Source organism: Sceloporus occidentalis, unplaced genomic scaffold (assembly GCF_023333645.1).
Source record: "Sceloporus occidentalis isolate IW3139 unplaced genomic scaffold, rSceOcc1.0.p SCAF_14, whole genome shotgun sequence".
Classification (NCBI taxonomy): domain Eukaryota; kingdom Metazoa; phylum Chordata; class Lepidosauria; order Squamata; family Phrynosomatidae; genus Sceloporus; species Sceloporus occidentalis.
Genome location: NW_028316994.1, coordinates 17,046,271 through 17,070,860, shown reverse-complemented (window position 1 = coordinate 17,070,860; position 24,590 = coordinate 17,046,271). Strand labels below are relative to the sequence as shown.

Sequence of the window (24,590 nt, the reverse complement as noted above, 5' to 3'; positions counted from 1 at the left end):
CTGGGCATCTTGGTTCCAGTGATGACAGCTCCTGTTTTCCAGTCTTTCCCCATCCATATGCCCACTGTCTCCCCCTGCAGGTGAGTGGGAGAACTCCTGCAACCAGATGCAGCGGATGCTGATCGTCCGGTCCTTGCATCCAGACCGTGTGGCTTTCTGCGTCATGGAATTCATAGTCTCCAACTTGGGCTCCCAGTTCATTGAACCGCCTGTGCTTAACATGAGATCAGTGAGTGGATAACATTTCTGGGGCTGGGAAGAAGGGCACCCTTTTGCGGCATCCCTTCATGTTGTGGACTACAATCTCTACAACTAGACTCTGAGACAGGACAACTGAGGGATGTCCCACAGTTTTGACCTACAGGGGCAGGTGAATCTATTGTGTTTCTCAGAATTTACAACTTGGAGGTAACACTGCTGCCTGTGTTACCTGCAACAAGTTACTCCTCCTGCGAATGTGGTTGTAACTTTGCTCCTTCTGAGAAGTAGTGTGACAATTGCTAAGATGCTACTTGGAAAAGGAACCAATAACAACCTTTCACATTGGGGGAAGAGAGTGTTTTAAATATAGTCTTCTTTTACCTCCAAACAAGGATCCTACAAGGCTCAGCTTAGCAGAAGACCTGGCAACTTCTTGCTTCCCCTTTCCCTCTTCTTCAGAAAAATGCTTCAGCTTCAGACTGATGGGTTATACAATGCTGTAGGAAGTGTGACATTCACACTTGATGGAGGACTAGCTAAAACTGTCAAGATGGCAATGTAATGAGTAACGTTACAACTGGAACAAGCACCTTAACAAATTAAATTGCATCTGATGTGTATCATAACAAATTACTTTGAAATTGCAATGTTTTCAGCTCTACCAGTATGTCCTCCTTCAGCCAAGGAAGGCAGAAATAACAACAACAACAATATTTATGACTTATATGCTCTGTCTTTCCCCTAAAAAAATTGTATGTAAGGCAGTAAGCAATGACATTAAAATAGATTCAGAACAAATTAGAATCAGACCCAGCAGTTGAATAATGAAAATCCAGTAATCAAAGCTTGTTAGCTCTCCAGGTCATTGATTGCTTTTTCCATCTCCTCCCGCCCTGGACTCAGGTGGTGGATGACTCCACAACAAAGACCCCATTGATCTTTGTGCTGTCCCCTGGTGTTGATCCCACGTCCACCCTCCTTCAGCTGGCAGAGCAGTCGGGCATGTCCCAGCACTTCCATGCCCTCTCGCTGGGCCAGGGCCAGGCACCTATTGCCACTCGCATGATTAAAGATGGCGTCCGTCAGGGTGAGTGCCAAAGGAGCAAGGAAAGGCTGCTTCCCCCTCCCCCTCATGGGAGATTCGTTCAGCCCTCTGGAGCAAGAGTGGAGAAAGTGTGGCCCATGCCTTGCATATGGTCCTTGGCCCCCACTTTAGTAGTCTTGGAAACCCCCTACCAGTCCCCTAAAGCCCCTAAACATCTTTCAATTTTGGGGAAAAGAAGTTTTTTGTGACCTTTGGGCAATATTTGCATGAAAATTGTGCTGAAAGTCCCACAAACACACAAAAACAGGGGGTATTACCTCTATCACAACCTCCAAAGTAAAACAAGAGAGAATGCCAGTGTTTTCAATCCCTCCCTTCTCAAAATGGTCACCAAAAGTTAAGTGACAATTTCTGGTTGCCATTTTGAAAGGAAGTGTAATGAATTTGGGTGTGCTGTGGGGGAGGATGAAACCCATGGAGGGGGCTGGCGGGAAATGGCACTCCCCTGCTGTAGAATTCCTTTTTTTTTCAAGTGGGGAGGCCACCCCTACCTTCCTCTCTCTCTCTCTCTCTCTCTCTCTCTCTCTTTCTCACACACACACACACACACACACACACACACAGCCTTTTCATTCATAGGTCCTCCCTCAGCTTTCTGTGTCACAGTGCATTCTTTCCAGCTGCAGGTCCCTTTGGGCCTCTGCAGAATGCCCAAGTTTACCTCTTGTTTCTTGGCAGGTAACTGGGTCTTCCTGGCCAATTGTCACCTCTCCCTCTCCTGGATGCCTCAGCTGGACAAGCTGGTGGATCAACTGCAGGTAGAGGAGCCGCATCCGTCCTTCCGCCTGTGGCTCAGCTCAAGCCCCCACCCCGACTTCCCCATCTCCATCTTACAAGCTGGCATCAAGATGACAACGGAGCCTCCCACGGTAAGAGCAGAGGGCCAGGCAACACTAGAAGGGGTGGGAGAGGCAGGGCCAAGTCTCACAATTTCCTATTGTATCTAACCCATTTTCTGAATGCCAACTTAGGCTGAGGAAAAGTCTTCACTTGTTTTTAGCTCCCTCCTCTTTTCAGCCCAAGTTATCTTTTCTCTCCTCCTTTCTTTTGCATTGGGAAGTTCATGCAAGATCAGTTTTCTGTGGAAGAGAGACAGATTCGGAAAAAATTCTCAAGATGTGCAAACACACAGCTTGAGAAGGGGCTGGTAGTAGGGTTACCAGGTGAGGACTGCCTCAGGCCAAAACGTGAGACCTTGTGATGCCACTGGCGGGGGGGAGACCCCAATAATCTTAAAAGGGGCAAACCCCTTGTAATGTGATTAAACATGAGTCCTTATGTCCTGGCAAGTCCAAGGTATGCCATTCAAATAAAAGCCACCCACTCTAACAGGCAAGGAAAATGTGTGTACACACACTTTTCAAGACAGCACTTTTGCCCTGAGAGTTGTCACTCTTGCCCTGTGAACTGGAGAAACTGGGTCAGGCCTTGAGATCTGGGGAATCTAGTAAGTGGTTGGGTTGAATAAAGCACCAATGGTGTTAGAAGCCAGGCAGATTCATCACAAGCCCCTAGATCTAAGAAGCTTGAGAACAGTACACAAAGCCACTCTCTTCCTCACTGCCCCCATCATTCCCCTCCAGGGAGCCACCAAGAGACGTCTTCATTCCTGGGGAATAGGTAGCCAACCAAAGCAGGTTATGAAATAACCTCTTAATCTTTCCAGTTCATCAGCCTAAATTGCTGGTTCTCAGTGGAGGGAGACGATTCTGTCCATCTGCAGGCAGGAGAAATAATCTAGTTAGGCTGTTCCAGACCTTGCTTTTCCTTCTCAGTACCCCATCAAGTTCTGGGATTTGTGAGGTGTCTGAGGTCAGATATCTCTCTAATCCCTCACCCTTCTTCCCATGACAGGGCTTGAAAGCTAATATGAAGCGCCTCTACCAATTCATCACGGAGCCCCAGTTCAACCGCTGCACCAAGCTGACCAAGTACAAGAAGCTACTCTTTGCCATCTGCTTCTTCCACAGTGTTCTGCTGGAGCGCAAGAAGTTCTTGCAGTTGGGCTGGAACATCATTTATGGCTTCAGTGATTCAGACTTTGAGGTGATGTGATTGGGAGGGAGGAGGAGAGGATGCTGAGCAGTTTGGGACAGCCAAAGAAAGCAAAGGGCAGGGTGTTGGCAGATTGTACCCTCCCTTGTAGAGTCTCAGGTCCCGCAACAATGGTTCTGGTGTGCCCAGAGACAATGCCCTTCAAACTGTGGTCTGTTGTTCCAGGAACTGACACTTAATAATAATAATAATAATAATTATTATTATTATTATTATTATTATTATTATTATTTGTATTTTCCCTGCCTCTCCCAGGTGGATTGAGGCGGGATTCAACCCAGCAGTAACAATAATATACAAGAATGACACATATAATTTCAAACATTAAAACAGTTAAAAACAGTGTAGTCAACATTTGTCTCCTTGAGGGTTGTCAGGGCAGAACTATCTCATGTCCTGAGAGTTAGGGGCTAAAACCTGAGGCCTAGGGACACCCCCATGTGATGTCACAGGAGAAAGCCCTGATAATGCTACAAGGATGCTTTCAGTGGGAGTCAGTCCTTGGTAAGGTCATGAAGCATGATACATTAAGCACTACTATAGCTGCACAGAGAATGCCATTAAAATTTAAAAAGAACACCAAGTCTAATAAATGAGGAATATAGTTTATATTCCATTTAATGCTGCTGAATATTGGTTACAAAAATCAGTATCAGGGTTTTTTAAAAAATAAAAATTTGGAGGACCAGTAGAGGGGATGCAGAAGAGGACTTGCTGGCAACATGCTGTACCTTGTCCATCACTACTTGAGAATATGATTCACAAACAAGTGTTACAAGTATTTGGGGGGTGGGGGGCTGGCAGCAAGATAGGTGGGCAGGTGCTGGACAGGTGAGTTGTTGGAACATAGGTAGATGTTGTTCCCAGAGTAAACAGCACTCAGAGGAATGGGGTGAAAGACTGCCAGAGGTCTGCACAGTCCTCCCTAAGGATTCATCTCAGGCCATAAGGCCTGCTCCTAGGCTGCCTGGAGGACCTCCGCCAACTCTGTCCACCCCATCTCCTGCAGACCTGGTTCTGATTTAGCATGGATTTTTCTCCTCCCTCCCAGGTGTCTGAGAACCTCCTGAGCCTCTACCTAGATGAGTACAAGGAGACGCCCTGGGATGCCCTCAAATACCTGATTGCAGGCGTCAATTACGGGGGCCACGTGACAGATGACTGGGACCGCCGACTCCTGACCCCTTATATCAACTACTACTTCTGCGAGCAAAGCATTGCCACCCCTTTGTACAAGTTAGTGTGGAGGGAGCTCTGTCAAAAGTCTGGGGTCCTCGGAAGTCTGGAGGAAGGCTCCTAGAAAGCAGGAGTAGGGTCTGTTTTTGTGAGTGATAGGGAGCAGAGTATAGAAGATAATCTTTACTGGGGAGAGGTTAGTACAGGATCATTCCCTTGTATGGTTGCAAACGCACTTTGCCCAAGGCAAGACTCAGGTCTGAAATTCTTTGCTCATCTCTCCCCTGTTGTGCTGTACAACTGGAGTTCTTCTCTTGTTCTCCCTGTTAGTTCTGTTATCAGGAGATTGTTCTCTTGATCAAGAGAAGGTTGGGATGGGGATGAAAATGGAGTCCACAGCCCTAGGAACCACATAGTCCTTCTTCCAGAAATTAATTCATCCACCTCAAAGCTGGTAGGCAGGATGATCATTTGTCCTGTCAAGCACAGGAGCTCTGCTTCTCTGCTTTGTTCCTTTCTCCTTTGCAAAAACTTCTGTCCTTTCTCTTTTACCTTTTCTTCAGGGTGAAACCCTCAGGGACTCTTTATCTTCCTTTCCAGCTGTTTTACAACCATAGAATGGTTTCCTGGTACTGTGCTTTTTTTTTATAGAGGCCTAGCATTAGAGAATGGTCACTGAGAATACCTTGGTAGGGCGTGTCCTTGCAGTTCAGATTTGGTATATAAAGGGTACACATGGGGAAGGAATGCTGTGGGGTAGTTGGGGGCAGAAGAATGTGGAAAGAAAAGTCGTCATGGATGGCAGTGAAACTGGCCTTTACCTGCAGGCTCTCTGCGCTGGACGCCTATTACATCCCCAAGAATGGCAACCTGCCCTCTTACAAGGAATACATCACTCTATTGCCTGGCATGGATGCCCCGGAGGCCTTTGGCCAGCACCCCAATGCTGACGTGGCCTCCCAAATCACAGAAGCCAGAACACTTTTCGAAACCCTGCTTTCTCTACAGCCCCAGACAACACCCACTGGAGTGCCTGGGCAGAGCCGTGAAGATAAGGTACCAACCCCAGGGGCAGAATAGGACTGGGTCAGTGTGGCATTAGGACCTTTTGCCATCCCAGAAGGAAGCATATTTCTAAAACAAGAAGTCCCAAGACTCAAGGCCTCCTATGTGAAAGCTTCATACCTTTCTAGGGGGAAGTGGTAGGTCTTGCCCCACAACACTGGGGATGACAATAGACCCTGTGCATCCTCAGAGGCATATCTTAGGGTTGTGATTTCACTCTTACAAAGGCTGATACTGAATCTTACTGTTCTGATGTCAAACAGAACCCAGTCCCAGATGTAAACATCAGTGGTACTTGGTCCTTATTCATGGCCCTCACTATCCCTGCATTTTCCATCACCTGTGGGTAACCCAGAGTAGGTAGGGTCACCTCTGTCAGCTGAGTTTTGAGCATTCTGGGACAACGCAAAGTTACCTTTGGAAGCTGTGATTCCCAGGCTCTTATACCCCACCCAGCACAATAGTCAGTGAGCATGCTCACTTGGTAATTCTGGAAGTTGTAGCCCAAAAAGTAACTTCCCTATGCTTTGGAAAAGATAGAGAGAGAGTCCCTGTTCATGCAGCATGTGGTCTTGCCTGCTCTGTTAGGTACTGGAGCTCTCAGCTGATGTGCGCAGTAAGATCCCAGAGGAGATTGACTATGAGGGCACCTGCAAGGTCCTCTCCACTGACCCTTCCCCACTGAATGTGGTCTTGCTGCAGGAGATCCAGCGTTACAACTCTTTGCTGCAGGTCATCAGGTGAGGGGGGGAAGGGCACTTCAGCCACAGCCCATGCCACCCTTGCCTCTCTTCTTTCTTCTGTGTGTGGAGCTGTGAGTTTCTTGGTCTCAGCTAAAGGGCACAAGCCTAGAATGCAGCTTCCTTGGACTGACATTGGCTCAGCCTTCCCCCAAAGTCAGTTTTGACCTGTTCCTTGCTTGTAAAGAGAGAGTGAGGTGAGCAGAGTGTTCTCTGCCAGCAGAGATGGAGCCACTCTTTTCTCTTCCTTGGAACAAACTGAACTCCCTACCTGGAAATGCTGCAGCAGAAAGAGACTCTCTGTATGCTCAGAGGCACTTTCCCCTTCCTGAATTGGCCTTGTGCAGGAAACCAGTTCTGGCCTGCATCCCTGTAACTTTTGCCTCATCCCTTTGTGTGACTCCCTTCCTTCTTTTCTGCCCCTGTAGTTCCTCTCTGATAGAGCTGGAGAAGGGCATCCAAGGCCTGGTGGTCATGTCAACAGACCTTGAGGAGATGTTCAACTGCATATTTGATGCCCGTGTGCCCCCCGTGTGGGAGAGGGTAAGGCCCTAAGAGCTGCTGCTTCTTTCCCTCCCCTTTCTGTGGAGGTGGCATGCTCTCCCCTTGGCTACCAGGTAAAACCTGACAGGACACAGGAAGGGTGAAGGGACCAATCCAAAGGCTCCAGGAGGTTCATCTTCTTCAGATGGAAAGGGTGCCTCTGGCACTTCCACCAGCGCTGCTGGAACCTTGTAAGGCGAAACAACTCCTGTTCTTCTTTCGTTTCTCAACACATTTTCCCTGGGTTTTTTTTAGCCCCAGGGGCAATCTGTGTTTAAGAAGAGGGGTTTGCTGCATCCCTTCTGGGACCCACTAGTTTTCCCTTTCTCCTTCTCTCCTCCACAACCTTCTACTTCTGAGACAGAGATTTCCCACTAGGGAAACATAAATAATTCATAAACCTCTTCTAAGGTAAAAAGTTCCCCCACAGAGGGAAAAGAAGGATTTCAAAAGCTGTACTTCTGAGGTAAAAGATTTACCAGCTACATACCAAACCTTTCCAAGTCACTGGAGTTAGGGGAGAGGAAGCAGTTCTTGTCAAGTAATAAACGGCTGGTGTCTTGAGAGAAGCACCTTTTAACTTTGCCGGAGGTTTTTTGGATTTTTGTTTTGCAAGGCTGCATGGGGAGTCCTTCCTTCTTTAGGGGTCTAGCTGAAGTTGTCTGTCACATCCAGTTGTTTCCTTCCCCTGCAGGCCTATCCATCCCAGAAGCCACTAGCTGCCTGGACCCGGGACCTGGGCCTCTGCGTGGAACAGTTTGCCCGCTGGGCAAATACCGCTCACCCTCCCGTGCTTTTCTGGCTCTCTGATTTTACGTTTCCTACTGGGTTCCTGACCGCTGTGTTGTAAGCTGCCGCTCGCCAGACCAATGTAGGAAATGTTACGAGGAAATGGGCAGTGGGGTGGGTGGATGAGGGAGCTCTAGTTATGGGGTGGGGCAAAATGGGGACATTACTCCCCCAAATAGGAATTCTACACCCCCCACCCCCACCCTGTTCCTTCATTACCCCAAATTTTAGCATTGCAGTAACTTAAAACTTCACTTGAGTGTTTAGAAATACAGTTTGGGGCATCTAAAGGAAAGAGGCACGCAGAGTGACCAAGAGAATGCAAACACAGCAAACAGAAAAGTTCTAGGTATTTACAGTTATCTGTGTCTCACTCTCTCCAGTGCAATAAATTTGGGTGCTGAAGGAAAATTTCAGTGGGGGAGCAGAAGTCTTATTTCGGTAGGTGATGTGCTATCTTTACTTTGCCCCTGTCCCCATTGCTACAACCCCAGAGGTTTGTAATGGGAGTTTATCAGACAAGGGAAATTGGAAGTATAATCCAATGGCAATCTGAACGCAATCATGGGGTTTAACGTTATTGCGTGATAGACTACCATTGCAATTTGGGGCAATGGGAAGTCAGTCTGAACGTAATCATGGGGTTTCACGTTATTGCGTGATAGACTACTGCATGCAATTTGGGGCAATGGCAAGCTATTTGCGGGCAATGGGAAGCCAGTTCGAACGCAATTCGAATTCACGTAAATTCGCTGAACTAGTGAATTCACATAAATGCGTTCTGGCCCCACTTTCTTTTCATTCGAAATTAAGAGAAATTCCTCAGTGTGATAAAGTCCATGGTCTGAGGAAGAAGCTGATGGGGAGGAGAGCAGGGCCAAAGGGCCCTGCGTGTCTCTTTACTATTACCTTGAAACGGGATCTGTGTGTGCGGCTGCGGAGATGGGACAGGAAGGAGAAGCGAGGCTGAGTGAGGGAACCTGTGATTCCTCACAGTCAAACTTTGTGGTTCAGGCTTCAGGTGGGAAGAAGGACTAATGGTGAGAGCCAGCGCACTTGTATTCTCAAGGATAGAGAGCTTCAGGGTGGGCTACTCTCAGCATGAGTACTGGGGACCCCTGGATTGTGGAGGCATCTCACTTTCCTCCTCACTTTGTTCCTTTTAGATCTCAGTTGATACACTCTCTTGGGAATTCATTGTCTCCACTGTAGATGACAACAACCTGGTGTATCCACCCAAGGTAGGTGTGCTCCCTCTCTTGTAGAGGGTTATAGATTGGGACCTCTGGAAGCTTGTGCCCAGACTTCAGCCCTCCTCCTGCTGTCTCTCCTCCCACCCCACCTGTCCTCCTGCCACTTCCCAACCCTCAGGAGGGCGTCTGGGTCCGCGGTCTCTACCTGGAGGGTGCCGGCTGGGACAAGAAGAACTCCTGCCTAATGGAAGCTGAGCCCACGCAGCTGGTCTGCCCCATCCCCACCATCCACTTCAAACCAGTGGAGTACAAGAAGAGCGGCAAAGGTGGGCCTGGGAGGGCTGGAAGAGAGGAAGATGTAGAGTAGCCTGGAAGAGAGGAGACAGGGAGACATTGGTCTGCTTTGGCCCATGTTGTTTCTTATGACTGGTACCACATGGGTCTCTCCAGAGACACCAGCCAGGCAGGGGCCTGATCCCATCATCCAGACTGTTCTACTTGCCAGGCAGGCATGGTACCACTGGGTGATGCTCCCAGCTTTGAAGTCGGGGAGGCAGATCTTGGAAGACTTGCTGTAGTAGGCTACAATGAGTTGTAACCTACTAAAGGAACTTTTCTCCACCAGCCATGCTGGATGAGAAATTAAAGGAGTAATAATCCAAAAAAGGTACTTCTGTAAGCTCCAAGAAGCCATTTGTCCATGGGAAATTCTGGGCCAGATTCTGAGCAAAAACAGTTGTATTCCTTCTCTGTGCTTTAGTTCTGCTGCCAAGCAGCAGCTGCCACATCCTTCCCTGGCGCTGCCTGAGGGCCCCTCCTTGTTTTCTCTGTCTCCAGGGATGTACTCCTGCCCTTGCTACTATTACCCTAACCGGGCTGGCACTTCCGGGCGGCCCTCTTTCGTCATTGGCGTTGACCTGCGGTCCGGAACAATGACCTCCGACCACTGGATCAAACGAGGCACTGCCTTGCTGATGAGTCTGGATAGCTGAAGATAAACCTCCCCTTTCTACCAGGAAAAAACTTTCCTATTTCCTGCTCCCCATTATTGTTCTAGTTAAAATTAAATAGTTATTCTGTTTAATGCATTTGTTGTACATCATGTGTATGTTATTTGGAAATCTGTGCTGAGGTGATACATTGGGATTGCTGTTGTTGTTGTTTTTTAAAGCACCCCACAAAACTCAGAAAAGCTTTGTTGGGGTCTGCAACTCCCAGAATCCCCCAGGTATGATGGGATTCTAGGAGCTGTAATTCAAAAGAGGGACCTTCCCAAATTGCATTTAGCTGGGGGAAGCCCACTATGTAGTTTGTTACACCACCAGCATGAATGCCAGTCTGAGGCATCCATGTAAAAGCTGGACAGCGAAGAAAGAGGGTAAGAAGAGCATCAACTCATTGAAAATATGGTGCCAGAGGAGAATTCTGCAGATACCCTGGATGCCGAAAAGACAAATAGATGCGTTGGTTTGAGAACAAATCAAGCCCGAACTCTCCCTAGAAGCCAGCATGACTAAATTGAGACGATGGTGCTTTGGATGTATCATGTGAAGACGTGACTCATTAGAAAATACAGCGATGCTTGGTAAAGCGGAAGGCAAGAGGAAAAGAGGAAGAGCGCATGGCAGGTAGATTGACTCAATCAAGGAAGACACGGCGACAGTCCTGAGTTTGCAAGACCTGAGCAGAGCTCTTGATAAGAGGGGGGCTTGGAGGGTCTCTCATTCATAGGACTGTCATGTCAAGCAACTTGACCAGTCGACAACAACATTCTGCCCCATAATGACAGCTCAACTCCCACAATGTGTGGCTGCAGAGTGGAGGCTGGATGTGGGCATCCTCCATATGCAGAAGAAGACCTCCTGCATTTCTGTGGATGCTGGCGAGAGGGGGAGATGTTTGAGAAGCCTGGACCATTTGTGAGCCCTTCCTGGCATCATTGCCATTTGTGCTGGAGTCTGTGGGATAGAAGTGTGGTTCCAAAGAACTTGCTGTTGTGTGCAGAGAGCCTAGCAGGCCTTGAGAACAGAGGAAAGGAAATACCTTTCGGGTGACACACAACCCCATGGCTCTCAGGCTGCAGGCCAGAGAGGAGCCAGTGTGTCTCAGGCTGGCAGGCAACTGGTGGTGATGGGGAATTGGGACGGGGAATTGGGGAGGAAGGCGCCCCAGAAGGAACTGGGCAGCAAGGGAGGCTGCTTGGAGAAGAAGGGGCTCTCAGGGAGAGTTTCTGGACTTGAGCAAAGCTGCTGTGCAGGGCAGGGGAAGAAGACCTTGCAGGGGAAGGAGGGCAGCTGGTATGACTGGGAACAGGAGATGCTTTTTCTTGGGTGGCACAATTTAGTTGGGGGGGGGGCACACAGGAACCCTAAACTTATTGCTTCCAAGGAAGCATTCACTTGGAGGGAAGAACAGAGTTGCCTGAGCCCTGGAAGTAACGGGGGCTGCATCTGCACTGTAGGAATTACGCAGTTTGACACAAACCTCCATCCTGCAGGATCCTGGGATTTGTAGTTTCACAAGGATTTTAGCCATCCCTGCCAAAGAGTGCTGGTGCCTCACCAAAGTACACATCGCAGGACAGAGCCATGGCAAATAAAGTGGTGTCAAATATAGATGCACTTGCTTCTTTCCCTTCCCCAAATCAGGAGGAATCAAGGAGAGGGGAGGGAAGGAGATTGAGCTATCTAATTTCTCTCCAAACCCCCAGAGGCCTGTTCTGCACAAGCAGCCCCAGCAGCTTCCTTGCCCCACAGGAGACAGGGTGCCTTCTCTGGGGCAAATGGAAACCCACTGCAAGCCAAGATGGTGGGGTTGGTGGGGGGATCCTTTGCATAGAAAGGGTTTGGGGAGCAGAAATCCTTTGCATTTAAAAGTGGGGGGGGGGTAAATTCTTTGCATGCAAAGATGTGGGGAGGGAAATCATTGCATATATAAATGGGGGTGGTGGATAACTGACTCCTTGTGTGTAGGGAGAACTACATACAATGGCGGTGGGTTGGTGGGAGAAACCCTTTACGTACAAGGATAATGGGGGAATCATTACATGCAATGGTAAGAGGAGGGATTCATTTCTATGCAGAAGTGTGGGGAAAGAAATCCTTGCATGCAGTGGTGTCTGTGTGGGATTCTTTGCATGCAAAAGTGGAGATAAAGAAGTCCTTTACGTTGGAAGGTGGGGGGGGGATCCTTTACATGCAAAAGTGTGGGGGAGGGGGGAATCTTTTGCATGCAATGGGGGTGGTGAGCAATCCTGGCATGCAATGGTGTGTGTGTGTGTGTGTGTAGGGGGGAAGAAATCCATGCATTCAATGGTAGGGGGGATCTTTTTCATGCAGTGGTTTGTCCGGGGGGGGGGTAAGAAATCCTGACATGCAATGGTATGAGGAAGGCATCTTTTGCATGCAATGGTGTGGAGAAAGAAACTGGTATGCAATGATCCGGGGGGGGGGAAGAAATCCTTTGCATGCAATGGTGTGTAGTCTGTGTGATGAGGACTTCTTTGCCTGTTTCGGGTGCTGCCCAGAGGGGGAGGGCCAGCAGCAACAGCCTCCTCCTCCTCTTGCTCCTGCTCCCGCTGCTCTTCTTGCTGCTGCTGCTGCTGCGGCTGCTCTTCCTCCGGGCGAAATGCAACTGCGCCACCGGCGGGGCGGGCTTTTCCCGGGCGGGCCCCTTGTGTCCTGGCCCTCCCTGGCTTTGGGGAAGAGGCAGCGGGGGGCGGGAAGGATCGTGGCCGGGAGGGAGCCTTTGGCCCCCGAGGGACGGAGGCAGGGGGCAGCGGTGCCAACTTCCCAGCCAGCTCCTTCCTGCAGGACCAGGGAGAGGGAGATGCTGCTCCCCGGTCAGTCGGTCGGTCTGGGTCTCTGTGTGTGTGTGTGTGTGGGGGGGGGGTGCTGTGTTTCTTGGGGTGTTGTTGTTGTTGTTGTTGTTGTTGTTGTGAGGCTGCTCTCCCTCCCCTCGCAAGCCCCCAGGAAAAAGTGGCGGGAGAGCTGGGGAGGGGCGTGTGTGTGTGTGTGTCGTTGTGTGTTTGTGGGTTTGTCTGCCCTCCAACTTAGGAGAGCGTCTCAAAAACTCACGTGTGTGTGTCTCCTTGTGTGTAGGGAGGGGGTGAGAGGACATTCTGAGGGGAAAGCCCTTAGGGGTGTGTAGGGGGGGTGAGTGACACACATTCCGAGGGAAGATGCCCTGTGTGCGAGTGTGACACTTTCTGGGGCCGTGTGGGGTGTGAAAGTGAGGCACATTCTGTGGAGGAGGAGGAGGAGGAGGAGGAGGCTCTGGGCCCACAACCAACTCCCACTCCCAGAATTCCATAGCCTTGAGCCAGGATGCTGGGAAGCAGTGCCAAACCGGTTGATGTCTGCCGTGTGGACGCAGCCCAGACCCGCAGGGACCAGGAGGGGAGGGGGCATGCCTTTAAAGGCGGATGGGGGCATTGGCAGAGTTTGGGGCCAGGATGAGGGAAGAAATGGATCCGGGCCCACGATTCCCAGCATCCCCCAGACAGCGAGGGCTGGAAGTTGTGGCCCCAAAAAGAGGAACTTCATCCCAAAGTCTGAAGGAAGGAAGCATTTGTTTTTCTTTGGTCCAAAACACACTGCAGAAAGAATCCACTTTGAGACAGTCTCAACTGCCCTGGCTCAGTGCTAGGGGATCATGGGAATTGTAGTTTGTGGTGGCCCCAGAGCTCTCTGACAAGAGGAGGCTCAACGTCTCCCACGAAACCACAATTCCCAGGATCCCCTAGCACTGAGCCAGGGCAGTTCAAGCGGTCTCAAAGTGGATGATTTCGGCAGCGTGTTTTGGACCTTTGGAGGCATTGGAGAATATACTTGGGACAATATCGTCTACAGTAGCGGAGAGATCCATCCCACACAAGAAGGGGAATCCAACGCACTAGAACCCACTGGGCAAGTCACACTCTCTCAGCCTCAGAGGATGACAATGGCAAACTCCCTCTGAAGACACTTGCCAAGAAAACCCCATGGCAGGTCGCCTTGGGGCAGTGGTTCCCAACCTGTGGGTCGGGACCCCTTTGGGGGTCAAATGACTCTTTCATGGGGGTCGCCTAAGACCATTGGAAAACACCTCTTTAATTACAGTTATGAAGTAGCAATGAAAATAATTTCATGGGTTTGGGTCACCACAACATGAGGAACTGTATTAAGGGGTCGCAGCATTAGGAAGGTTGGGAACCACTGCCTTGGGGTCTCCATACGTCAGAAGTGACTTGAAGGCACACAACACACACAGAGCTCTCAATCATGCATCAAGTTGGGGATCAACTGGATGGCCCCAGGGTTCCCTTTCCCTTGATGGTCATTCCTCTCCCATCTCTTGCCCTGTAGCACCTCACTTTTATCTTATTTATTGTGGTGGTCTTGGGAAGGCCTGGGGTTTGAGACCCCGATCCCTGGGTCCTGTGGTCCAGATGGGGCAGGACTGAGGAGTCCCAGAAGACAGCCCCCCCCCCCCCAGGAAGGGAGGATATTGTAATGTGTGAAGGGACAAGGGAGGCCTGGTGTGGGATGGGAAGCCTTGGAAGGATGAAGGTATAGTGGCTGAGTCCCAGTCATATGCTTATGGCCTAACTCCATAATGGGGCATTGATAATGCTGTCATTGGCAATCCTATCATGGGGTTATAAATAAAATAATAAAAATTTTATTTTTATACCGCCCTTCAAAAAACCAAGGCGGTGTACAGCATACATAAAATACATGGCATATCATATACATCTACAAAACATATACCATATAAACATTCCAGCCAGCTGCCACTGCTGACGTGGGGGGGGGGGGAGGGTTAATCGGGGCTTGTATCAGGGAACGCTTGCTTAAATAAAAAAGTCTTCAGCCCCTTTCTAAACTGGGCCAGGGAGGTGGCCGAGCGGAGCTCAATGGGCAGAGAATTCCAGAGGGTAGGGGCCAAGATGGAAAAAGTCCTCTTAGAGGTAGAGGTTAGTCTGGCCCCTGGAACCCTCAATAGCTGCTGCCCTGATGTTCTGAGGGTGCGGGGCGGATTGTATGGGGAGAGGCGGTCCTCCAGATATCCTGGGCCCAAGCCATTTAGGGCTTTATAGGTAATGACCAACACCTTGTATTGCGCCCGGAAGCGAGTGGTGTATTTGTGTAAAAGTTATCATTGGCAAGTTTCTTCAGAGGGGGGTTTGCCATCCTCATCCTCTGAGGCTGAGAGATTGTATATTGCCTAAGGTCACCCAATGTGTTTCAGGGCCCAGTGGGGATTTCAACCCTGGCCGCTGTGCCACATTGGCTCTCATGTTATTGGTACACAAGCCTGGCCGGCAGCATTAGTAATGATCATGGCCATAAAATGGTCCCTTCCTTTACCATCTCACGTTGCTAGTTTTAGAATCCTGGTAATTTCATTTCACCTGAACTGGGAAAGATGTTTCACAGTCATGTCCCTTTTAAATCCCTTTCCCCAAACAACAGCCTTGCGAGGTGGGGTAATGTCAGTCCCAGTTTCCATAGGTTGCTGGCTGGGTTAAGCCTTGGGAAGAGAAGGGTAAAAGCTAACATGATGGCTGTGTTTAAATAGTTGAAGAGATGTCTTATTGAGGATGGAGCAAGCTTGATGGCCGTGTTTAAATATTTTAAAAGGATGTCATATTGAGGATGGAGCAAGCTCATTTTCTGCTGCTGGAGACCTGGAGCAATGGATTCAAGCTACAGAAAGAGAGATCCCACCCAAACATAAGGAAGAACTTCCTCAAGGTAAGAGCCATTGGAGGATAGTGGAGCCTGCTTTCAAGGTTTTTAATAAGATGCTGGATGGCCATCTGTCACAGGGAGTGCCTGAATAGTGTCTTCCTCCATGGGAGAATGGGGCTGGGCTGGATGGCCCTTGCAGGTCTCTTTCAACTTTGTGATTCTGTGATAGGGAGAAAGGCAGTCTGCTCCAGGCAGATTTAACCATGAGCTCAGGGCCCAAAGAAGGACTTTGAGGCCAGGCATCAAGTCCACCGTCCCTGCTCTGCTCCCTAGTCTCTTTCTGCCTCAGTTTCTCTTCTTGCAGGGTATTGGATTGGTGTGGAGTAGAATCCTTTCTCTCCTTTCCCAAGTTGAGTGACACCTGAAGGGAAAAAACACACACAACTAAAACAGTAACAGTCTGGAGGAACGGAATTATTTATTTTTTCCCCTTTTTGCTGGGCAGGAAAAGAAAACAAAAAAAACCATTTCCCAGCTCAGAAATGATTTCCCAGTTTAGTGTTTTGAAATGTAAATGAAGAAGGAGGGGGAAACTCCTATTGGTCAGCCTGATTGCCATGTGCAACCAATTGGTCCAATTGGGATGGAGGGAGCTTTTCAAAACAGTTCTCCAATGTCATAACTCTTTTCTGCGCCTGGCATTCTGCTCATTTAAAAGGTTCTTCCGAGTGGTGGATTTGTGTAAAAGTGTGAATTAGAGATAGACTTCATTGGGATGCCACTGGGTTCTGTCCAGGGCCTAGTGCTAGTCAACATCTTTATCAATGACTTGGATGAAGGAATAGAGGGCATGCTTAGCAAATTTGCAGATGACATCAAATTCGGAGGAGTAGCTAATACTCCAGAGGACAGGATCAAAATTCAAAATGACCTGAATAGATTAGAAAGCTGGGCCAAACCTAACAAAATGAATTTCAACAGGCAGAGATGTAAGGTGCTACTCTTAGGCAGAGAAAATGAAATGCATAGATATAGGATGGGGGACAGCTGGCTTGACAACAGTACATGCGAAAGTGATCTAGGAGTCCTAGTAGTCCACAAGTTGAACATGAGTCAATAGTGTGGTGTGGCAGCCATAAAAAAGCCAATGCAAATCTAGGCTGCATCAGTGGAAGTATAGTGTCTAGAGTGGAAGAAGTAATAGTACCACACTATTCTGCTTTGGTCAGGCCTCACCTGGAATACTGGGTCCACTTCTGGGCAACACAGTTCATAAAGGATGTTGAGAAGCTGGAGCATGTCCAGAGGAGGGTAACAAAAATGATGAAAAGTCTGGAAAACACTAAGGCCTATGAGGAGCAACTTAGGGAGCAGGGTATGTTTCGCCTGGGGAAGAGAAGGTTAAGAGATGACATGATACCCATGTTTAAGTATTAGAAGGGATATCATATTGAGGAAGGAGCAAGCTTGTTTTCTGCTGCTCCAAGGATTAGAACACGGAGCAATGGGTCCATACTACAGGAAAAGAGATTCCACCTAAACATTAAGAAGGACTTCCTGATGGTAGGAGCTGTTTGACAGTGGAAGACACTCCCTCCGAGATTTTGGTGGAGTCTCCTCCTTTGGAGGTCTTTAAACAGAGGCTGGATGGTCATCTGTCAGGAGTGCTTTGATTGTGTATTCCTGCGTTGGCAGAATGGGGTTGACTTTGTTGACATGGTCTCTTCCAACTCTATGATTATGTGAAATGAAAGTGTAACACATTTAACTCTTCCCACTTTAATTTTGTCAAGGGGAATGCAAACTTCTGAGTTTCAGTGAGCTCTTCAGAATGGGGAAAGAATTGTGAGAAATTTGCATATGCAACACCAACTTTAACATAGTGTCATTTATACCTGCGCTTTATTACATCTTATTTGGGATAAAACCATCAGGCCTAACAAAGCACTGTTTGCTGAACTCTTGGTGAAAAGGGGTTTTCTTTCTATACTCCAGTACTACAGGATTGGAGTTAGCTGAAAATGGCTGCCAGCTCTTATTTATCAGTCTAGCAGAGTGTTTGGGCTTGGTTTTGATGTGCAAGTTTGGACAGAAATACAATTAAGATATAAGTGGCTTGAGAACTTGTACAGAATATGTCTACCTTAGTGTTTCAGTTAGTTTATCATAACCAGTTCTAGGTTAAATAATAATAATAATAAATTTTATTTATATACCACTTTTCTACAGATCAGTGGCCAGCTACTGCAGCACGCTGGTGACTCATGTTCCACTTGTGGTCTTGGACTATAACATTCACAAGCCCAGGACATCTGGAGGGCTTCATGTTGGGGTGAGTATGTTTTTAGCATGCAATAACCTCAACAGTTAATTAACTACAGCTATTGCAATTAGTCTTCTGCGTTTGCAACCGACTACCACGAGAGGGCGAGTGAAGGCCACAGAACAAGAATTGATGTCTTCCCTCCCTTCCCAGTAACTTCTTTAGTGGGTTAATCCCAGAAGAAACATGGAGGTTAGTGTTTCAAACAGACTGTTGTAGTGTTAAGTCAAGGATTGCAGCTTTGAATGACGATAATGATAATATTGTCCCTGTGAGTGAGTGCAGATTGCATTCCTAGACGTTGCCCTAGAAATTACATTTATAGTGCAGAACTGAAGATGGGGGGGAAAGAGCTACATGTTAAAAACTTGAACATGTGTAAAAATGTTCCCCACCTCTCCACTAAATAAACGCAAGCAGTCTCCACGAATCTAGCCTTAGGCTGCTACCTAAGAATTTATTCAGTTAACTGCCATATCTTCATCTGATGAAATCTTAGGATCTGTAGTTTGTTGTGGCACCAGAGCTCTCTGAAAGAGAGAAGGCAAAATATCTCACAAAGCTACAAATCCTAGAATTTCATAGCATTGAGCCATGGCAATTAAAGTGGCGTCAATCTGCTTTAGTTCTGCAGTGTAGATACAGCCTTAGTGGAAGGTTGTTTAACTCATGCGGGGCTGGACAGAAGGTAGAGTAGCCTTTTTGGATCTGATTTGGAGAGCATTAGCAAGCATCTTATAGAAACCCCCTACTCCTCTCCCCATCGTTGGGTTGCCGGGTGTGTGTGTGTGTGTGTGTGCAGGTGGGAAATGCTGGTTATAAAATAAAAGTAAGCATTTCTGTGCTTGGGTCTGGTGTTGATCCAGAAACTCCTTGGGTTGAACATATGTTCAGAAGCACCCTTTTTCTTCATGCTTAGCATATGTCCCCAAGACTGAGTCCTTGTGTGTGTGTGTGTGTGTGTGTCTGGCCCTGGCTGGTGGACCTTAAGGTCCTAGCTTTAAAAGCCCCAAAGTCAATCTTATAAGTTTGTTTTAAAACCCCCAAAGTAGATCCTGTAAGTTTGAGGCCTGCCCATTGATGCTTTAAGCTGTCAGGTAAAGGAAAACCTCATACTTTAGAAATTAGAAGTTAAATAGTAATGTTAGTTCATTTCCTGAGTTTTGGTAAGAATCCCCCCATCCTCCTTTGTAACTTTTAGCAGATAGTTTACTGCTAGATATTTACATGTATGGAGTGGAGCTTGGAAACACTCCTTTTCTGGGAAACACTCCCAGAATCCCACAGTCAGAATAGCCAGTAGCCATGTTCGTTGGGGGATTCTGAGAGTTGTAGTCCAAGAAAATAAGTTTTTCTAAGTTGGCTGAGGAACACTGGGAGTTTAAAGTCCTCCCAGAAAACCTTTTGAGTGGGGTGGGGGAGAGGGAGATGAAGTTCAAGAAAAACTCTTTTGAGCTGGCACGGGTGTAATGAGAATTTTAGTTTCAAAAAGCAACCCCCCCCCCCCCCAAAAGCACTGACAGAATCACTAGGAAATGGGTAGGAGGAATGAAAGTTGAGGAAGGACAAGCCAGAGTTTCCACAATGGAGCCTATTCCATTTTGCTCAGTTACAAAAGGTATTTTTAAACTGCATGGCATTAGTTTGCTGCTGTGACGTGATGCCAGGTGGTTGGGCAAACCCTCAATCTTGCTCCCTTTTTCTCTGGGGAGGGGAGCTGTAATTCAGCACCTAATTATAGTTTTCAGCCAATTTAGCTGCTCCCCCCTCCTTTTCTCAGTCCCAGCCTTATACATCATTAAAAGGAACTATAAGGCGGTCGTATTGAATATAATGAGCAGGTGTTCAGAACATGTTTGCCAACTGTCCCAGTTTCAAATCTCATCTCTTAGGGGCTAGGATCTTCTTAATGCCTCTTAGGATTTTTGGTCCCATGGTGCAGCAGAGAGGTATACAGAGATGTAAAACTGAGCTGAGCTAAGGGGAGCAGAGGTGTTGTCTACTTTTCCCACTCAGAAGCTTATGTTTGGTTAGCCGAAGCCTCTGTCCTTCCCATTTTCCGTTCATTGAACACAGAAAATAACAACAACAACAACAGCAACAACACACCTGCTTTTGTGTATATGTATGTGTACGTATGTATGTGTGCACACGTGTATGTAGGTGTATGGAGTCCCTCTCCACCTTTGCTTTGCAGATCAAGACAGCAAAGTAGTAGGTGGGGAGAATGGTTTCTGCTTCTGGATACAGACATTGTGGTTTTGGTGCAGTTGAGAAGTGGGCATTTCTACACAATGTGGTTTGCTGCAAAGTAGGCAAAACTTAATGAGATAAAGATTTATCTCTGTCTTGAGGGGGGAAAGTTTACATCTGTTGATTACCTTCTTGATGTGCAGCCATTGAAGGCAGGAGGTAATGTTCCTGTGGGTCTACCTGCAGGTCACAGAAAACAGCAATACTTTCCCTACAATCCAATTAGATCTAAGCACTGGGAACTACAGCCTTTTGAATCTGGTCTCCCTCCCCCCCCTCCGGTTTCTCTCTCCCATATGCTTTTAATCCTCGAAAGAGACAACAGGGTTATCCCTTGTTCCCTAGACAAAGCTGTAGGGGAGAGTTTTACTCTCTTTGGGCTTGTCTTGTTACCTGGGTGGCTACCACTACCTGTCTGAGTAGCGGCTTGTGCCACACCCTCCAAAGTGAGCCGTGGAACCGGATCTTTCCACCAGGAACAGACCAAGGTGCCACCTGTTCATGGATTTGCTTGGCCAGCTGGCTGGCTGGCTGGGTCAGATTTGACGGTTTGAAGACAACAACACCTCAACACAGAAAACGGCCTTGTATTACCAAGTCACAGAGCTTGTAAAAGTGACCTTTTTTATTGCAATAGCCAGAATCCCCAGCCAGCATGGCCAGCGCAGCCATACTGGCTGGGGGTTCTGGGTGTTGTAATACCCCAAAGTCACCTTTCCAAGCTTTGGGGTCTGTGGTCTTATCTACACTGCAGAAATAAACCAGTTTCATACTACTTCACCTGCCATGGCTCAGTGCCATGGACTTATGGGATTTGTAGTTTTGTAAGATATTTAGCCTTCTATGTCAGAGAGCTCTGGTGCAAACAAAGTGCATATCCTAGAATTCCAGAGCATTGAGTCGTTGCAGTTAAAGTGGTGTCAAACAGAATTATTTCTGCTATGCAGATGCAGCTTGTGTGGACCGGTCTTGTGAGTCCTGACAAGGAACAGCTTCCCAGGTTGTCAAAGTCACAAAGAGTCTTTCTTTGGTGGAAAAGCTATAAATCGAACTTAGGGCCTCCTTGCTTCAAGAATACTTCTAGAGCCAGCATGGTGTATGCTTTGAGTGTTGAGTTACAGCTCTGGACATCAGGATTCAATTCTCTGCTCAGCCATGAAACCCACTGGTTGACCTCGGGCAAGTCACACTCTCTCAGCCTCAAGGGAAGGCAATGGCAAGCCTCCTCTCAACACACCTTACTGGTTTGCCATGAGATGGAATAGACTTGATGGCAGACAACACACACATATGCCATCAACCTATGAACGAGCTCTGAAACCATACTGCCAAGCAGGCCACTCAAATCCACTGCAGTTGTGACTGATTTAGGCCAGTCAGCAGCTGTTGTGATGTGTGTTTCTTTTGGTGCCTTCTCATGACACTGCCCCATTTTCTTCTTTATCCCAGCTTAGCTGAATGGTCTGGAATACTACACAGAGCCTGGGGATAGTTAAAGCTGATTAGAAGCAACTTTCTGTACATAGAAGTGTTTGTGTTTATGTGTATAAGAGAAAGAGTGAGTCGTAGTATGGTATTTGGAATAGGATTTACACAGCCCTTCAATATTGTTGGACATCACCACCATCTTATTCATTTATATCTTACCCTTTTCCCAATAGTGGGACTCCAGGCAGTTTATAAAAATATTAAATGTACGGTTAGAAATGCTTACAAAGACATAAATGAGAAATATGTTAAAAGTTACTGTTTAAGGTATGTATTTAATTTGTATTTAATGATGTGTAATTAAATCATCTGTAGAATTATCTTTAGAATTAAAGCAGTTTAAAAGAAACCAATTAAGAAACACAAGATAAATACTGTGGTCCCCTGACATCTGCTGGGGTTTGTCTCCAAGACCCCCCGTGGATATCAAAATCTGTGGATGCTCAAATCTTGTTAAATACAATGATACAGTAAAATGGTGTGCCTTATATAAAATGGCAAAATTAAGGATTGAGTTTTGGAATTTATATATTTCTTGAATATTTTCAAGCCGTTGATGGTTGAATCTGCGGTTAAGGAATTTGTGGATATGGAGGGACGACGGTATTAATAAAAGGGAACACCAGTAAAAGCTCTTGCCATTGGTTCTCAAAAGTTCTTAAAATCCAGTCAGGGAGCCATCCTACTCTGCTGAAGAAGTAAGTTCCACAGCTTTGTGGAGCACCTACTGAGAAGGTCCTCTCCTGTGTTCCCACCAAAAGTACAAGGGAAGGTGGTGGTGGTGGATCAAGAGAAGGGCTTCCCTCAAAGAGCTTTGGACAGGCCCATCTGGCATTGCTCACCATTGGCTATGCTGCATGGGGCTACTGGGAGGTCCAGTTCAATAACGTAAGGAGGAATGCATGATTCCTACCCCTGGGTTAGAGTCTCAGACTGAAACTAGGGTCCTCCACGTTCTAATCCCCACTGAGCCATGAAACACACTGTCTTAGGTCAGCCACTCTTTTCCATCCTGACCTACTTCACAGGGTTGTTTTTGCAAGGACAGATTGGAGGAGGAGGAGAGACCCATGTATGTTGGCCTGTTACAGGAAAACTTATATAAATGTAACTGATAATAAGATCCCTTAACACAGCTATGAACTTACTGGTTCAGAGCTTGAGCCATGAACTAAGAGGCCAGAACTTGCCTGAGGGTGAAACATATGTGGTTTGCGAGCCTCAGTTAGTCCTCTGTACAATGGAGCTACTAATACCATTTGTGGGAATCCTTACTAAATGTTTGAACTGGATTATAGAAAGTCCAAGTATTTTATACTTAGCATTTAGCCACCATCTTGTTCAGGCACCCGGAGTGGTTAAATGAATGGATTTGGCAGTCCAGGGTTCAGTCAATCAGTATTTATGGAGAAGGGTTTGCTTTACCATTCTTGTACTCCACTAGGCTTTCAGGTCACGTTCAATTGATCTGTGCCATTATTAGTGTCGATTAATGCTACCCTTTGGTTCTTTTAAAAGTCTCTACCCATTTCTACCCATCAGAGCTGAGGAAAGACTTTTTTGGACAACAAGTCCCAGGAATCTCCAGCCAACATTGATTCTGGGACTTGTCATCCCAAAAAGTCACTTTTGTATTATTTATTTATTTATTTTATTTGAGTGCTTTCTGTATATACTCATGTATAAGTCTAGAAATTTTAGTCAAAAAATTGACCCCAAAAACCTAGGTCAACTTAGCCACGGGTCAATGTAAATACTATACTTTAAGTCTTATTAAAAAGAGAACCATCCCTGGTGAAAGGCAAGAGTGCAATCTGTCCTGGAAGCAGTGACCTCTCTCTGCTTTCTCTTCCATCCATCCTTTAGTGTGAGCCAAAACCATTATGCCTGCCAGAATTTTGTAGGTTCTTTGGCATTGTTTTCCTTTGCTCCATCATTTAGATTCTTTGTTGCCTTCCCTTACGTTTTACCCTCGACTTATCCAAGGGTCATATCAAAATCCATAATTTTGTCCCCAAAACCTGCCCTCGACTTATACATGAGATCAACGTATAGTTAAGTATATATGGTATACCCTGTCCTTCAGCCCTAAAGGCTATCACAGCGGCTTACAATTATTATTTGTAATTGGACTGTTCCCTGCCCTCAAGACACAACACAAAAGGAGAAGGGAATGGTGATGGGGAAGGGGATCAGGACAGCAGTTCTTCTCTCCCTCTGAGGCCTGGACCAAGGCAGATGGACTGGAGGGATGCTCTTCTTCTTAGTTCAGGCCAGGCCAGATGGAGCTGGCAGGACTCTGATGACGTAGATGGCAAAGGGTGGGCTCATCCACCATGTTGGCCAGTAGCCTGGAATTATGGGAGTTGAAATCCAAAATCCCTTAAAGAGCATAGTTTGGGGACCCCCAACCTATTCTGTCTGTGGTGCTTTACAGACCGCCCAAAAGGTCGGTCTGCTACCGCCCTTGTTTGTTGCGCAAGGGAGTCATAGCGGACAAACCGCGCAGCTCCCCCATGCAGCAAAAAGAAGCCGCAAAAAGCGGCTTCTTTTTCTGGCGCTGTTATGATGCTGCAAGGTGCTAATGGCACACTTGCGGCTTCATCAAGGCGCTGTGACATGTGGACGCTAGGCATCCATCACGTCAAAATGGTGGCGCCCATGTGTATAGGGCGCCACCATTTTTACTCCCTCGTTATATGCAAGGGGCAAGGCGCGTCAGGAAGCGCCGCGCCCTCGTGTGTAACGGCGGTGGCCAAAAGGCCCCGTCTATAAAGCGCCTATATTGAGGATGGAACAAGCTTGTTTTCTGCTGCTCCATTACATGGAGCAATGGATGCAAACGTCAGGGAAAGTGATTCTACATAAACATTAGGAAGAACTTCCTGATAGTAAGAGCTGCTCTTCTTTGGAGATTTTTAAACAGAGGCTGGATGGCTGGCCATATGTCAGGAGTGTTTTGATTGTGTATTCCTGCATGGCCCT

General features: G+C 47.4%; 2 protein-coding genes across 9 annotated transcripts in view; both read left to right on the top strand.

Annotated features, from left to right (window-relative positions):
- The window catches only part of DNAH2 (dynein axonemal heavy chain 2), a 161,737-nt gene extending 151,819 nt beyond the window's left edge, over positions 1-9,918 (top strand). Inside the window, 12 exon segments of the mRNA XM_089481030.1 lie at positions 81-229; positions 1,105-1,288; positions 1,985-2,175; positions 3,161-3,352; positions 4,413-4,597; positions 5,365-5,593; positions 6,191-6,342; positions 6,771-6,885; positions 7,580-7,756; positions 8,841-8,915; positions 9,046-9,193; positions 9,705-9,918. Of these exon segments, the coding sequence (XP_089337156.1) occupies positions 81-229; positions 1,105-1,288; positions 1,985-2,175; positions 3,161-3,352; positions 4,413-4,597; positions 5,365-5,593; positions 6,191-6,342; positions 6,771-6,885; positions 7,580-7,756; positions 8,841-8,915; positions 9,046-9,193; positions 9,705-9,859 (1,952 nt within the window). The 3' untranslated portion in view covers positions 9,860-9,918.
- A 2,577-nt stretch (positions 9,919-12,495) lies between these two features.
- Positions 12,496-24,590, top strand: part of KDM6B (lysine demethylase 6B) — a 100,170-nt gene continuing 88,075 nt past the window's right edge. For 6 of the 8 annotated variants that reach the window (XM_089479594.1, XM_089479593.1, XM_089479601.1 and 3 more), the window contains exons 1-3: positions 12,496-12,708; positions 15,491-15,604; positions 17,771-18,056. The gene's annotated coding sequence lies outside the window, so the exon portion shown is untranslated. The remainder of the gene's footprint in view (positions 12,709-15,490; positions 15,605-17,770; positions 18,057-24,590) is intronic. The other 2 variants (XM_089479592.1, XM_089479595.1) reach the window with 2 other exon arrangements.